Raw genomic sequence first — 17,497 nt, 5'->3', positions numbered from 1 at the left:
GAAGTGGACAATATCCAGCGCTCTTTCCCAAGAAAATAAAAATTCCCACGGAATCAAGAATGAATCACGGAATCAAGAATGAAACCAAACCAAACAATATAAATACAGATTTATTCTTTTTGTTGCCGTTGTTGCCAGAGCAGAAACGGAAAAGACTCAGGTGAGGATAGCACATTGTAACCAGTCAAGATTAGTTCCACTCCCAGTCTTTAAACAAAGAAATCATTTGCTCATTTTTGCCTCTACGGGTAATGCCCTCAACCCAGAGATTTTTGGATTGCAAAAACAAAAGGCAGCCACATTCAGCCCTTGTTATTCACTGCTGTGCTTAGGATGGATGGGCCGGAAAAGGAACAATCAGAAGCCCTGGGAATGTCAAAGGAGGATAAAATCACTTGCCATCTGCAATGGAATGCAATGGAAAAGTGCAGCACCAGAGGGGTGGTATCCACTGTAAAAGGCTGTTAATTCCAAGCATGAGGCCCTAATGGAGCTGTGAGGTTGAGGGACCCAACAGATGCTGCAGCAATGATTTCCCCCCAGAAATCATTGTACTTCACATCATTATCTGCCTATTCACACACTGGAAAATAAAATTATATATATTTAAAAAGCACAAATTTTGCTTAGCCCAATTGTTTTTCTGGTTGGGTGTTAGGGAACAGAAGGCACAAGACTTAACATTTTACTTGTTGATGGTATCAGAAAATTGGCTTATTGTTAAAATTGTAAGCTGCCTTAGATGCTGTTCAGCAGAAAGACTAATGACTACATTTAAGAAGAACACTATTAATCCAAATAAAAATGAGTAAGGGAGGCTTTCCAACATATCTTAGCACCACAGTGGAAATTGATCAGAATAAATTGATTTTTTGTAGAGCTTTTTAACCCACATTTCAGGATGCACTGCCTTCACAAGGCAGCTTACCAGACAAGAGTTTCTTGGGGTGCAATCCTATGCATGTTTAGACAGAAAAATGTCTGACAACTCCCAGCATAGCTGGCTGGGGAATGCTGGGAGTTGTCAGACTTTTTTCTGTCTAAACATGCATAGCATTGCGCCTATAACATGTTCTACTGACAATATTGCCCTTCCATTCTGTCTTCTGCCATTGTAGAGGAGCCTAAGGAAGATTTCACTGCTCCCTCGTGCAAAGTCCAAGAAGGGGCTTCCTCGCCAAAAGGAGGGCAGGTAACCCTCCGTGGTGCAGCATTTTCCCAGGCACAAAGCCAGCCTGACACCAAGCATATTCCAAACACTAGTAAATCCAAGGAAAGGTAATGTCTATGCAGTAAAATTAAACCAGTTTCAAACCTGTTTAACTGGCACCACCTTTAAACACAGAACTCTAGGATCTGTAATTCTGAAAAGGGGCTGGGAGCAACAAAAAAATAATTCTTATTGCTCTTACATAACTATACTTCCCAAGATGCTTTGGAGAAAAGCCATTAATGTTAAAATGCTTTCTGAAGTGTAGATAGAAATGGCCAGATGCAAGAGTGGCCCCCTGTACCTTTAAGCATTGTGTAAAATGGTGGGTGATGCTCCCTTCAAACCACCTGTCCCGGCCCTAAAAGTAAAATCTCTTACTCCTTTGTGTATGGCCACCCTGAGCATGGACATGTCCTTTGTGTCTTCCTGGAGCTAACATGGCTATGAAGCTCTTGATCACATACTGCTCACATGGCACGTTAAGAAAAGGATGCACTTTTCCTGCTGTGCATGGGCACCCAATGTGGACATGGCCCATGCCTCTCGCCTGGGGAAAGGATCAAGAGATGCCCCTTCAGAAATAATCACAACAACTATTTCAGCAGGGTCTTTTTAAGGCTCAAACATCAAGCCAAACGGGAAAATTCCTTGGGAACTGGCATGTGCCCACAAAGAACATTCTTGTTCCAGACTAAAAGTCCACCATTACAGAATCCTTAACAAAATGTTCTTTGTCATCACCCAGAAGATAACTCGTGGTGCCTGCAATCTGGATGTTCTGAAAATCTGCTTCCTCCTTCAGCTACCATGACACAAATCTACACACTCCTTTTGATATTTTTCCCCTTCTTGGGGTCCTCCATGATACTCAACAGACAACGTGCTTCAGCAGTCTAGTAACACAACCCACATACAACTGACAACGCAACATGCTACTACCACCCTCACAACCTACAGCACTCTTGACATATGTAACATTCCTGACAATCCACAACGCTACTACAAAGAGTTAGCAAGCCACATTGTGACCCAGGGCACCAACAACCATGAACTCACCCACTACATACCTTGCATTTTTAAGGGTTCGCCTTTATTTTTGCAATGCTGGAACTCTACAGCAGAGGCAGGGCTCATGTTTGTAGTTCTTTTATATTTTGATCTGGCAGAGCTTCACTCTATCCTCTGCAATTTATACAACATCCACAGAGAACCTGCTATAAACACAATACACAGCACTAATTCAGTGATATGCAGAACCTTCAATACGCTTGACTGTAAACCAGCTTGTACAATCTGTCTTTGCTTATATCTTACAATTCACCGTCCAATATCACAGCCTTACCCATGACAAACACCTTTAATCCAAACCACAGACATTTGCTTTACAGCATATCTCCCAACATCTAGAATACTTTAATAGTTCTCATAAGCTCTCTTTCCCCTTGTGAGTTTATCGCACATGTCCATGAAAAGTTCTGTTCTGGGGGCACTGGCTTCAGAAGGTCCCACAGGGTCTATAAAACCAACATCTTAGTGGCTCTCCAGCGACAAATGGCAGGTAAAATCCTGGTTGACTATGACGTGCATCTGCTACGTTCCTGATGAGGAGGAAAGGAAAGGCGACAAGTGGTTTGAACAGGAAAGGGATGTGGCGACTAACAAATGCATGCCAGCACTGCTCCTGATGGGTCCAAACGTGTCAGCACTGTGACTAAATGTCTGAAGTGTAGACAGATGTGGGCTATTTGTGCAGGATTGCGCAGCGTGCTTGGTGTGCTTTGGATGAGCATCAGACTTGCGCAAATCCACCAGTGCAGACACACATGGGGTGCTGACCTTAGTGCGCCACCTTTTCTAATGCTTATTTTCCTTTTCACATGCTAGGCACACGAACCTCTTTCTATTTGTGGCCTACTAGAGAGAGAGGTGAAGCACTGCTGTCTGTGCTGCTCTGACCCACATCCCATGCCATTCTCTCAGCAGGACAAAATGGTGGAACATTTCCACCCCATTGATGCTAACAAATTAATTGCCACACTGACCAAGACCAAGAGCCTTGAGCTGTATGATCCACAGTAGTCAGAGTACGCTGATTTAGGTGTACTCCTATGCATGTTTAGACAGAAAAAAGCCCTTCAACTCCAAGCATTCCCCAGCCAGCTATGCTGGCTGGGGAATGCTGGGAGTTGTAGGGCTTTTTTCTGTCTAAACATGCATAGGATTTCCCCCTTAAGCTTATTTCAGGCCAGACAGAGCCTAAATACATGCTTATTTATTCCAGTGCAACCCGACCTGCGTAAATGTAATTCAACTAACTGAAGGGCCAAGATAAATATGTAGCATCTACTCACTGTATGTTTTTTTCTCTCTCACTGGGATAACACCTTCTCAGTCCTTCTGAATACTCTCAATTTGGCTGAGTGGAAATGGGGTCACCTGTTCATTCTTCAGTGCAAGAGGTTGTACCGTTAAGGGCATATGCACAGCTTGGAAGGAGAGTTTTATGCCAGGTTTTTTGTTTACCCAAAGCACAGAGGTACTTGGCTGTCATGCACTCCTGAAGCAGAACATTCCGAATTGCATTTCCACCAATCACCATTTAACTCATGTGGCATACACCATGCAATGCAGTTAACAGCACTGTGCAGGCGAGGGCAAGACACGAGCTTCTCAAATTTCTCACGTGAACTGATCCAAGAGTGAAGGTTTGTGCCCATGCCACGATGTGTCAATAAACCTTGTGGATGCAGGATGATCAGACTCCCAACTCCCCCAACCCTGTTTCTCAAGAGGTCCCTCAGACGGAGATCATTCCAGTTCCAAAACGAAGCCATACAAATCCATCCTCTGAAAAAGCTGCCAGGGCAGACCAAAGACAGAGACGGGGAGTTGTCTTTCAACACATCAAAAGCAGAGTGCGGAACAGACCAGAACAGCAAAGCCAAAATAAACACATAACAAGGAATTAGAATTTAATGCGTGACTGAGTCCATAACAGCACTTAAATACAGTATATATAATATGTATTTATATATTATGTGTATATATATATATATATAAATATGTAAATTAAAACAATAAGGCTCTCCATTATAAAGCTTCTCTTGTGTAAGGCTGCTACTGCTGTTGGAACAATGTGTTTCAAAGCCTGGTCTCTCTCTCAATTGCCATTCCTGTGAGATTTCCTCTGGATTGTTTCGCTACTTCCCACTGAGCTCAGTAGATATGGGGGCATCTGGTCGCTTGCAAGTTCCTTTCACAACATCCCCAACTCTTATGCAGAATTTTCTCTTTCTAGTCCTTAAAAAAAAGGTCTTCAGAATTTTCCCCCTTAAAGTTGTCCATCAGTTACTGTGGGTGCATTCCAGCCCCTGTCCTCTTAAATCACCATCTGGTGGAGGCCACAGACTTGGGCAAAATCCACTATAGGTCACTTCCTGACTCACCTCCAAACTGGCCCCACGAAAGGCGATAGTTCACAAACGGTAGAGAGGAAAATGCTCTTCATGTCAGTTTGTGGCTTGTGCAGAAAGGTGCCTCCATGTGTCCTCCATTCCCGTCATTTCAGAGTTCCTTGAATCCAGCCTCTAACAGCACCAACTGTTGACTTTGTCCAGTCTTTGGGTGGCTCCAGACAGCTCTTCCCAAAAAGCGCTCTGAAGTTACTAAGGGCTGCTCTCCTGGGAACCAAAGTCTGCGGGGATTCTGGTACCCTCCTGCCAGGATTGGCCCCTTAAGGATCTGAGTGAAGCCCACCACACGGGAGGAGGACATAGGTGAGAGGAAGGGAGAGAAACAGCTGCCGAGGTTAGACAAAGCCTCTTGCTTGCAGGAGGTGTTAGATAAGGGAAGTTGGACCTGAAAGAGAAAACAAAACAAGGTCACGTCCAATGGAATTAGTGGTGGTGCCTGCTGGGTTAATATTATAAGGATACTCAAGAAAGGAAAGAGGGTTTGGGAGGTGAAGATGTTAAGGGCTTGCATATACATTGTGTGGTATCCTATGGGTATCATCTACACTGTCATTTGATGATAGTGCTCGTAACTTGTGCCATTACTGTCCTGTTTTGTACTCTTCTATATTTTTAGTACTGAAAGTAGTAACTCAGAGGCAGCAGCCATTCGCTTTAGCAAGGTGCTCCTTGGTAATAGTACCAGGTGTACAGACAAATGTTAATTGAATTGTGTGCATGTCTACCGATTCACTTATTTCCACAATGGAGCCCTTTTGGGGACTTGGTTAATTTCCCCTCTCCTCCTGAATTTCCATTCATCCATCTACCTTATAGTGCCACAACAAGACGGCATTGAAAAGGGGCTTCCCCAGTTATCTTTTTTTTTTTTTTTTAAGACTTTGCACACTTTGGCAATATTAACTTACACCCACACCCTAAGCTCGTCCTCAGAATGAATAAAGCAGGCGAGTACTCAAGAGAGGAAGGAATACGTATGAACTCAGCCTTGTATTTTTAAGCACTAGCCTGATAGCCATAGGCGATAAGGAATTCCATACAGGCGAACAAGCAGGCTGGTGGTGGGACAAAGTGCTCCGTCCCTCCTTTGCACCCAGCATAGGAACCAGATGGGCTGCCAGGGGAGGTAAACCCCCTCTTCTGGGCCCAGCATAGAAATAGGGGAGAGAAGGAGCTTTCTGTCTCTCTGTTGCTTGTCCACAGCAATCTAGTACAAAGCTTCTGGGTGTATTTGCTTATTTACAAGGTGAAGGGGCTTGTGTAACCCAGTGAAGCCATAAGCTATGCCGTGCAGGGCCACCCAAGATGGACAGGTCATGGCAGAAAGTTCTGACAAAATGTGGTCCATTGGAGAAGGAAGTGTCAACCCACTCCAGTATTCTTGCCAAGAAAACCCCATGGAACGTATCACAAGGCTAAAAGATATGATGCCGGAAGATGAGCCCCTCATGAAGGAAGGTGTCCAATATACTACTGGGGAAGAGCAGAGGGAATTTCCAAGTAGCGCCGGAAAGAGTGAAGCGGCTGGGCCAAAGCCGAAAGGACACTCAGCTGTGGATGTGTCTGGTGGTGAAAAGAACATCCGATGCTGTAAAGAACAATATTGTTTAGGAACCTGGAATGTCAGATCAATGAATCAAGGTAAGCTGGAGGTGGTCAAACACGAGATGGCAAGATTGAACATCGACATCTTGGGAATCAGTGAACTAAAATGGACAAGCATGGGTGAATATAATTCAGGTGACCATCATATCTACTACTGTGGGCAAGAATCCCTTAGAAGAAATGGAGTAGCACTCATAGTCAACAAAAGGGTGGGAAAAGCAGTACTGGGGTACAATCTCAAAAATGATATAATGATCTCAGTACGAATCCAAGGCAAACCATTCAACATCACAGTAATTCAAGTCTATGCCCTAACCACTGAGGCCGAAGAAGCTGAGATTGATCGGTTCTATGAAGACCTACAACACCTTCTAGAACTAACACCAAAAAAAGATGTCCTTTTCATCATAGGGGACTGGAATGCTAAAGTAGGAAGCCAAGAAATAACCAGGATAACAGGCAAGCATGGCCTTGGTGTACAAAATGAAGCAGGACAAAGGCTAATATAGTTTTGCCAAGAGAACACACTGATCATAGCAAACACTCTTTTCCAACAGCACAAGAGGCGACTCTACACATGGACATCACTATCGAAATCAGATTGATTATGTCCTTTGCAGTCAAAGATGGAGAAGCTCTATACAGCCAGTAAAAACGAGACCTGGAGCTGACTGTGGCTCAGATCATGAGCTGCTTCTCGCAAAATTTCAGCTTAAATTGAAGAATGTAGGGAAAACCACCAAACCATTCAGGTATGACCTAAATCATATCCCTTATGAATATACAGTGGAGGTGAGGAATAGATTTCAGGGATTAGACCTGATAGACAGAGTGCCTGAGGAACTATGGATGGAGGTCCGTAACATTGTTCAGGAGGCAGCAACTCAATCCATCCCAAAGAAAAAGAAATGCAAGAAAGCAAAGTGGCTGTCTGATGAGGCTTTACAAGTAGCTGAGGAAAGAACGAAAGTGAAAAGCAAGGGAGAAAGGGGAAGATATATCCATCTGAATGCAGAGTTCCAGAGAATAGCAAGGAGAGACAAGAAGGCCTTCTTAAATGAACAATGCAAAGAAATCGAGGAAAACAATAGAATGGGAAAGACTAGAGATCTTTTCAAGAAAATCAGAGATCTCAAGGGAACGTTTTGTGCAAAGACGGGCATGATAAAGGACAAAGAAGGCAGGGACCTAACAGAAGCAGATGAGATTAAGAAGAGGTGGCAAGAATACACAGAAGAACTATACAGGACAGATCTTAATGTCCCTGATAGCCATGATAGTGCAGTCACTGAACTTGAGCTGGACATCCTAGAGAGTGAAGTCAAGCGGGCCTTAGGAAGCATTAGTAACAACAAAGCTAGCGGAGATGACAGTATTCCAGCTGAGCTATTTAAAATCCTAAAAGATGATGCTGTTAAAGTGCTGCACTCAATATGCCAACAAATTTGGAACACTCAGCAGTGATCACAAGACTGGAAAAGGTCAGTTTACATTCCAATTCCAAAGAAGGGCAACGCCAAAGAGTGTTCAAACTACCGTACAATTGTGCTCATTTCACATGCCAGAAAGGTTATGCTCAAAATCCTACAAGCTAGGCTTCAGCAGTATGTGAACCGAGAACTACTGGAAATACAAGCGGGGTTTCGAAGAGGCAGAGGAACTAGAGATCAAATCACCAACATTTGCTGGATCATGGAGAAAGCAAGAGAATTCCAGAAAAACCTCTATTTCTGCTTCATTGACTATGCTAAAGCTTTGATTGTGTGGATCACAACTGGCAAATTCTTAAAGAGATGGGAGTATCAGACCACCTTACCTGTCTCCTGAGAAACCTGTACGAGGGTCAAGAAGCAACAGTAAGAACCGGACATGGAACAACCGATTGGTTCAAAATTGGGAAAGGAGTACAACAAGGCTGTATATTGTCGCCCTGCTTATTTAACTTATATGCAGAGTACATCATGAGAAACGCCGGGTTGGATGAATCACAGGTCAGAATTAAGATTGCCGGGAGAATTATCAACAACTTCAGATACGCAGATGATACCACCCTAATGGCAAAAAGCAAAGAGGATCTAAAGAGCCTCTTGTTGAGGGTGAAAGTGGAGAGTGCAAAAGCTGGTTTGAAACTCAACAGTAAAAAAATGAAGATCATGGCATCTGGCCCCATCACTTCCTGGTATATAGAAGGGGAAGAAATGGAAGCAGTGACAGATTTTATTTTCTTAGGCTCCAAGATCACCACAGACGGTGACTGTAGCCATGAAATTAAAAGACGCTTGCTCCTTGGGAGGAAAGCTATGGCAAACCTAGACAGCATGGTAAGCAGAGACATCACCCTGCCGACAAAGGTTCATATAATCAAAGCTATGGTTTTCCCAGTAGTAACGTATGGCTGTGAGAGTTGGACTATAAGGAAGGCTGAGCACCGAAGAACTGATGCTTTCAAACTGTGGTGCTGGAGAAGACTCTTATGAGTCCCCTGGTCTGCAAGGAGGTCAAATCAGTCAATCCTAAAGGAAATCAACCCTGAGTGCTCATTGGAAGGACAGATACTGAAGGTGAAGCTCAAATATTTTGGCCACCTAATGCAAAGAGAAAACTCCCTGGAAAAGACCCTGATGCTGGGAAAGATTGAAGGCAAAAGGAGAAGGGGACGGCAGAGGACGAGATGGCTAGACAGCATCACCGATGCAATGAATATGAACTTGAGCACGCTCCGGGAGAGAGCGGAGGACAGGAAGGCCTGGCGTGCTATGGTCCATGGGGTCACGAAGAGTCGGACATGACTTAACGACTGAACAACAACAACGAATTGCAAACCGGTATACTATGCAAAACTCTTAAGGAAGACGCGGAACCTCTTTCAGCCTGAGATCTGAATTCTGTTTCAAAGAAGTGCTCGGGGGCCGCATTCCAGTGGTGGGCGGGGCTGAAGGCAAAGGAAGCGGGGCCAAAAATACCAGGATATTGTAGCCTAAAGCTCTTATTGCCTAAGCCTTAGGAGAAGCATTTCAACCTTTTAGAATGGGGTAAAAGCTGCAGGAAAGCCAGGAAACCACCGAATGATCAGTAGTCAGGGGAAGATGTGGGGCCAGAATAAGGGGGCGCGGTCATCAGGGAGAACCCTGGATGCCAGATTAGGACCCATGGAGAGCTGGATTTAGTCCCCAGGCCTGAAGTTCTACACCCCTGGCCAAAGCCATGTTGCGTGGAATCACCCAAGTGAGCAACCCCCCCAAAAGTGTTAGGATGTCGCTAACACTAGCTGTAGTTATTTTTTGAAATTTATTGACATGCTGCCCTCTAATGAAAAGTTCTCTAGGCAGTTCATGGGATAAAATTTGAGGAACACCTTTGGTTCAGTTATCAGCATCTCCAGCTAAAAGATCCCAGGCAGCTGAGTAAAGACTGTGGAGAGCTAAGAAAGGAGACTGTTCAGGGCTACTGCTTGTTTGATGCAGGTCTTGAAAGGGCGCATACACATGAAACATTAATTTAAAACAAGAGTCGCAGTGGGTTTTTCTCCTGAGGGGTGAGCCCAGCTTCTTCCTGTCTTCACAATGAAAAGACAAGGGTGCAAAGGCTGGTAAGCATCCAGAATAGACCCCCAAAGCAGAGAAACATCTCAGGATGCAAAGATATTATTGGTGGAAAGCCCAACGCATTTCGGTCTCTTCTTTGTCTTTAAGGCCTTCTTCAAGGGGTTATAAAGATGTCTGCAGAAATTCTTATAACAAAATGTCTCCTGCTGTAATTCACTAGTGAATTAAAGCGTAATTCACCAGTGAATCAAATCACCAGTGAATTTCCACAAAAACAAATATTTCCACAAATAAAATCTTTGCTTCCTGAAACATTTTTCTCCTTTTTAGATGTACGTAACTGTGAACTGAACACTAAATCAGCCATCGCTCTTTTCTCTGCCCCCTGGATACTTTTGGCAGGCTGTGCACCTTCTTAAAAGCAAAATTTGAAGTGCTTTGGAACCTTCAAACATTTATCTGTTTATTCATTGCCTTGGGTTTTACACATTTTTTTTAAAAGCACTACCCATTTAAAACTTGCACAACAGCTCTGGGCATGGGCTTATGATGTTACAGGTAACAGCTAATCAACTTCTGCTGCAATTTGCAGATGCATTCCCCCCGCCCCCGAACTTGTCCCTGAAGAGGAAATGGTCAATTTGGAACAGAGGAAGCTGCCTTATACGGAGTCAGATCACCGAACCACCTAATTCAGTATTGCCTGCTCTCACTGGAACCTGCTCTCCAGGTTTCCAGAAGGCAATCTTTCCCAGACACAGCAGTCACGCTGATCACAGAATGTGTACCTCACGTGGCTAATATGTGTGCGTGTGTGTGTGTGTGTGGGGGGGAGATGTAAACTTTATTTAAACCTATTAGAATGCACACCTTGTGATAGGGACTTGCTGTTTTATTCTGATTCTTTACAGTGCCATGTGTGTGTGATATATATATATAATAATAACTGCTTCAAAAAATAAAATAAAGAACAACATGCTCAGCCACATAGAGTAGCATCCAGTGTTGGTCCTACTTAAGGCAGAGCTATTGAAATGAATCAGACTTACGTTAGTCATGACTAACAAGTCCCATTCATTTCAATGTGTCCACTCTAAGAAGAACTAACACTGGGTATCAGCCAAAACTTCTTTTAATTTCCTTTCATTTGAGTCTTGCCCAGGAAATATTTCTGTCTCCTGCACAGAGATATTATGAAGAAAACATTTGGCTGATGATGCCATTGTGGTACACAAGGAGGCTTGATTAATACCGACACACTGGCAAAACAATAACGTAAGGTTAGAGCCAGACACCAATGTCATAAGCAGCCAGGGCAGGAGCAAATCTTAATGCAATGGCTAATACCGGCTGCTGCCCATTCTCAGATCTGAAAAGCATCTAGGAGAACTTGAGGGACTTCTTCAGGAAGGCCAAGGGGTGAGGTCTTTGTCCTGTCAGGAGAAAAAGGGACCATGTCGAAAATCACAGACTAAGCCTGGTTTCACTCTCTGTGGCTTCCTGCCAAGGAAACCTAAGGCCCAGCTCCTCTGTTGCCTAGGGAACAGGGAATTCTCAACACCTTGGCTGAGCTGCAGTTTCCAGGATTCTTTCGGGGAAGCCATGCTTGTCAAATAGCCCTAGAACTGATCGCAGAAGTGGGACCTGCAATAAAATGTTGCAGTGTGGACTGGCTCCTGTTCGGGTTTCCAGCCAGCCAGGCATGCCTTCTTTCAGGATATTTCATCCCATTTCTGGTCCTCCCTGATTTTTCACCCCACCCCCCAACAAACAGAATTTTGTGGCCACTCAGCACGCTGAGTCATCACTGGGCTATTATTGGAGTTTTTCATCCTCAGGTGTTTTTTTCTGAGATTTTTTTCTACTTCTGCAAATCTTGCAGTTGCCCAGAGCATGCAGATACCTTCCCCTCTTGTTTTTCAGTAGCCCAGTTGTCGCTACATAGCTACAATAGCTCAGCACCAGAGTTCATCTTCAGTAGCCCTCAAGTGTTATAGAATTGTGGGGTGAGGGGTAGCAGGTTCCCCACCTTGTGGGGATGAGGCAAAGGGGCTGCAGCAATGGTGTCAGCCTCTGGTGGTTACAGCCTGGCCCAGTGTCACCATGTGGCACCCTTGGGTGGCTGCTGTACCTTGGCTCCCCAGCAGGGTCCACAATTTTATGTTCCCACAATGCCCAAACCAACACTATGTCAGAGGCATTGTGGGAAATTAAATAGGCGGCCGCCCTGTGCAGAGCAAAGTAACAGCAGCTAGTAAGTGTGCTGGGAGACATTATTCTTGAAGCCTGGAGCTGGCCCTCAATACAGCAGTTTTATAGGATAAGAAGTAAGGTAGTGAAGGAGTTAGATGCTTCTGAAATTTTGGCTCAGTATGGTAGTGGGATGGGTATCTAACAAGGATCTTTCACTCTAACAAAAGCTCCAGATTCCACCACTAGAAACATTTAAAACCAGCAACAATACTGAATCTTGTTAGATACATCTGTGTGATTTTACTTCATTTTTCCTAATTGATGCCATTTTCCAAAGTTCTGTTTTCTTGCCCACCACAACAGACTGCTCTGACCATTTGCAGGAAGAGTTTAGACCTAATTATGGCCTGGTGAAAGAGACTAGGTGATAGATTAAGTGGAGTGGACCTGCTATTTCTGTCACTCTGCACCCCACTCCCTCCGAAGCAAGGATAGACCCTCTCAAACTTCCCTCCAAGGGGGTCTGAGAGAAAGAGAGAGACAGAGAGAGAAATGGATGTGTGTGTATACTCGGGGCCGGCCCTACCATGAGGCAAAGTGAAGCAGTCAACTCAGGCAGCAGATGCTGAGGGACATGGGATGGATAGAGCCACAGGAGGCTGGTGGTTCTGATGTCTAAAGCTCCTTTAGAGTTCTGACTGGTTCTGACTGAAACCTGGAATGGATTCACCATCCCAAGGACATCAGAGCCACCAGCCTCTAGTGGATATAGCTGTATGTGGCATGTGGACCTGCTCTGCATCCCCTAAGATGCTCTCAGGTCCAGCAGAAGATGCTGCCCCGTCACTAGCATTGAAGTAAAGTTCAACTGCCAGTCTGGTCAGCTTTTGTACATGGAATGGGGAGTGGAGGGAAGACGCCATCTTGTCCTTTGCCTCAGGCAGCAAAATGTTTTGGGCCGACCCTGTGTATACTGTACATTCAGTGTGACTTGCTGGGTCTGCCCACTTTTGGCTCTGCTCCCATCCATTGCTGGAATGTAGATGTTGTCAGGTTCTGGCTGGGGTATCACAGCCTTAAACAGGAAAAGGGTTTCCCAGCCCGGATATAGACTCAGTTGACTTCATGCTCTGTACCTCCAGAGTTGGGGAAAGCATTCCGCAGCTTCTCCATGATATCCTCCAGGCATAGACTGACGTCCTGAGTACTCACCTCCACTTCATCTGTGAGAAGGAAAATGACAAGAGGCAAAATAATCATGCTGAAAGGTTGGGGCTGACACTGCAGGACAGGTCTGGAACCTGGTAGGATTGAGGACTAATAGATTAAGAAGCAGAGAGGCTGAGTAATCTTGCAGGCCAAGCCACAGCCTAGGCCAAACTCACGTTTCTCTGCCAAAGTTCTGTTCTCATACAGGTGAGGTAACAGTAAAGAAAAGAGTACCTGGGCCTGTTCAAAGGGCTTGCTATTTTCTAGGGAATAACCCCAACCAACCAGCCTCCAGACCATTTAGCATTAGGAACTAGGCCTTCCTTGTGGAAAAGAGTGCGATTGGCAGGAGTTTTTTTGCCCCAGAACCTTTCGTTTTAGAAATTAAGTCCTAGCTGGAGCTTTCTGCTTGGGGCAGAAAGGAAAAAGGTTGGTGTCCTAGTGGCAAGGGACTGAATTCAACCCTAACGTCAACTCTTTGAGGATAAAGAACTGGCAGTACAATTTGCACTTCTGTCTATTATGAGATTCCCTTTGGAGAGGTGATTTTACTGGCAATGAGAGTTTCCATAGAAATGCAGATTGCTGCTTGGGAGAGGTGATCTTTGTCAGGATCATGCCAGGAAGAGAAAAAAGTGTGCCAATTTTCTAATTCAACCCCCCCACCCCACCCGCAAACTGCTACTACCCCATATTTCTCCCCACAGGGCAATTTAGATTAGGAAGATGGCATGGGGTGTGCGTGTGCACTGAAAGGGTTTCAATACCTGTTCCCCAGCACTGCAGCCCCTGTGACAAATTTTTATTTTAAACAATGAAGAGTCTTGTGCTAACTTAAAGACTAACAAATTTATTCTGGCATAAGCTTCATGGACTGTAGCCACTTCATCAGATGCAACAGATCAAGTGGGCTACAGTCCATGAAAGCTTGGCCAGAATAAACTTGTTTGCTTATTTATTATTACATATATACCCTTTCCGCCAATGAGCCCAAGGCAGCGTACATGATCCTCCTCTCCATTTTATCTTCACAACAACCCTGTGAGGTAGGTTAGGCTGAGGGTCAGTGACTGGCCCAAAGTCACCCAGTGAGCTTCATGGCTGAGTCAGGACTAGAACCCAGATCTCCCAAGTCCCAGTCCAACACTCTAACCACTACACCACACTGTTAACCTTTAAGGGGCCAGAATAACTCTCAGAACCATTGTCTATTATCTTTCAGAAATCATGGAGGACGGGTGAAGTGCCAGATGACTGGAGGAGGGCAAATGTTGTCCCTATCTTCAAAAAGGGAAAAAAGGAGGAACCTGGGAACTACGGACCAGTCAGTCTGACATCAGTCTCTAGGAGAATTCTGGAGCAGGTTATAACGCAATCAGTCTGTAAGCACCTTGAAAACAATGCAGTGATCACTCGAAGCCAACATGGATTTGTCAAGAACAAGTCCTGCCAGACTAATCTCATTTTTTTATCAGATAACCTCCCTTGTGGACTGTGGGAATGTTGTAGACATAATATACCTCGACTTCAGCAAAGCTTTTGAAAGTGCTCCATGATATCCTGATGAGCAAACTAGCTCAAAGTGGGCTAGATGAAACAACTATCCAGTGGATCTATAGTTGGCTAAAGAATTGGACTCAAAGAGTGCTTATCAATGGGATCTTCTCAAATGGGGGAGAGGTAACAAGCGGGGTACTGCAGCCCAGTGCTCTTCAACATTTTTATTCATGACTTAGATGAGGAGGTGCAGGGAATGCTTATCAAATCTGCAGATGACACAAAATTGGGCAGGATAGCTAATACCCTGGAAGACGGAAACAAAATTCAAAGTGATCTTGATAGCCTGGAGCGCTGGGCAGAAAACAAGACAATGACATTTCATAGGGATAAATGCCAAGTTCTGCACCTAGGAAAAAGAAACCAAATGCATAGTTACAAGATGGGGGATACTTGGCTCAACAGTACTGCAAATGAGACGGATCTTGGAATTGTTGTAGATCGCAAGCTGAATATAAGCCAACAATGTGATGTGGCTGCAAAAAAGGCCAATGCTGTTTTGGGCTGCATTAATATAAGTATAGCTTCCAAATCACGTGAAGGACTAGTTCCCCTCTACTCAGCACTGGTTAGGCCTCATCTGGAGTACTGTGTCCAGTTTTGGACACCACCTTTTAAGAAGGATGCAGACAAACTGGAGAGGGTTCAGAGGAGGGCAACGAAGATGATCAGGGGACTGGAAACAAAGCCCTATGAGGAGAGACTGAAAGAACTGGGCATGTTTAGCCTTGAGAAGAGAAGAGAGGGAAGATATGATAGCGCTTTTCAAGAACTTGAAAGATTGTCACAGAGTGGAAGGCCAGGATCTCTTCTTGATCATCCCAGAGTGCAGGACACGGAATAATGGGCTCAAGTGACAGGAAGCCAGATTCCAGCTGAACATCAGGAAAAACTTCCTGACTATTAGAGCAATATGGCAATGGAACCAATTACCTGGGGAGGCGGTGGGCTTTCCCACACTGGAGGCATTCAAGACGAGGCTTGACAGCCATCTGTCAGGGATGCTCTGACTTGGATTCCTGCACTGAGCAGGGGGTTGGACTCGATGGTCTTATAGGCTCTTTCCAACCCTACTATTCTATGATTCTGTGATTCTATGACTCTTTGTTGTTTTTGATGCAATGGACTAACATGGTAACCCCTCTGGAAATTGTTACAACGGAAAGCATTTAATTTTAAAATCATCAACAGCAGGAGATCTAACCACAGATCTCACATTACATCTAGTCTGGTGTTAAACTGAGTCAGGCACTTGCTTCTTTATCTGTGGGAAGGCCTATGTGCGCTCTTCCTGTTTCAAGGAGGAGACAGGCCTAGTTGTAAAAAAAAATGTCAACTGCAGTGGGAAAGCAGAACCTGTTCAGCAGGACAGAAATCCCTTCTGCAGAAACAGCAACGAAAAACCTCAGGAAGGAAACCAGCAGCAGCCCACAGGGGAGGAGATCAAGGGACCCTGTGAGGCTTCACAGCACCACAGACTCTCACCTGCAGTTTCCGTGTTTGGAGTGCCAGCGCCTTTTTCCCTGGGCTGGCTCCCCTCCGACGGGTGGGGAGAGGACGCCAAGGATGAGGCTGCAGAACCATCTCCTTTGGAATCTGCTGCCGGCTGGGAAGAGAAGGGAGATGATTATGTGGTTCCTCACCAGCTTCTCACCTGGCATTCTTCCATCTTTCCTATATGATACAACCCCAAATGGTCAAGGGACTGAAGCAACTCCCCTATGAGGAAAGCATACCATGTTTGGGGCCTTTTAGCTTGAGGGAAGGGAAAATAAGTGATGGGGGACATGAGAGTGGTGTACAAAATTAGGCACGGTGTGGAGAAAGTGGATAGCGAGAAGTATTCCTCCCTCTCTCATGATACCGGAACGTGGTCTCATCCCATGAATCTGAATGGTGGGAGATACAGGACAGATAAACGGAAATACACTTTCACATAGCGCATGGTCAAATTATGGAATTGTCTACCACAAGGTGAAGGGACGGCCACTGATTTGGACATTTTTAAAAGTCAAATGCAGGGAGGATAAGGCTATCAATAGCTACTTGTCATGATGGCTGTTGCACTCATGTCCTGCTTGTGGGCTTCCCCGTGGCAGCCAGTGGGCCACTGGTCTCAGGGTTGGCCTATCATGGGTGCAACTGATGGGTTGTGATCTACAAGTGGGCTGCAGCCTAACCTAAAGCAGATCATGTCAATGGTTCTCCTGCCATTTTCTTTTCATGTTTGTTCTTTCTTCGGTACAGCTTGTTTGGCTGGGGTGGGGTTGGGGGAAAGCAGCGCTACAAAGAAGAAAAAGGCTACACACATCAAGGGTGGTTGGATCTAAAATCGCAGCTGTTGCTCATTACCACTTTGTGATAAAAGTCCTGGCTTGGCTATATGAGGCAGGGAGCAGCAGACGGGGGTGTTGAAAGAGAGAGAAAGCATAAAAACCGGTCATTTCATGTTGAAAGTTAATAGTTTTTTAAAATAATAAACAATAGACTCTCTTCCCACATTTACTAAATAAGTGTTGGGGAAGTTGAGAGGTCCCCCCCCCCGTCCTGTCCTGTCAGAACATTACAGGATGTTCCGTAAAGTCTAACTTCACAGAGCTTTGAAGAAAAACTTCTTGTCTTTGAGCAGGCCACCTCCTATGCCCCCCACCCGTTTGCTTAATTTGTGTGTCAGCCTTCCCCAACCTGACACCCTCCAGATG

General features: G+C 44.9%; 1 protein-coding gene across 1 annotated transcript in view; it reads right to left on the bottom strand.

The window, feature by feature from the left end:
* Positions 1-11,216: 11,216 nt before the first annotated feature.
* DRP2 (dystrophin related protein 2) overlaps positions 11,217-17,497 on the bottom strand; it is a 74,921-nt gene continuing 68,640 nt past the window's right edge. The window contains exons 22-24 of the mRNA XM_084813323.1: positions 16,281-16,401; positions 13,166-13,252; positions 11,217-11,269 (exon numbers count right to left, since the gene is read on the bottom strand). Of these exons, the coding sequence (XP_084669449.1) occupies positions 11,217-11,269; positions 13,166-13,252; positions 16,281-16,401 (261 nt within the window). The remainder of the gene's footprint in view (positions 11,270-13,165; positions 13,253-16,280; positions 16,402-17,497) is intronic.

Source organism: Heloderma suspectum, chromosome 9 (assembly GCF_057233095.1).
Source record: "Heloderma suspectum isolate Gila_16-S chromosome 9, 16-S_ref, whole genome shotgun sequence".
Lineage (NCBI taxonomy): Eukaryota > Metazoa > Chordata > Lepidosauria > Squamata > Helodermatidae > Heloderma > Heloderma suspectum.
This window is presented reverse-complemented; position numbering and strand designations above follow the sequence as displayed.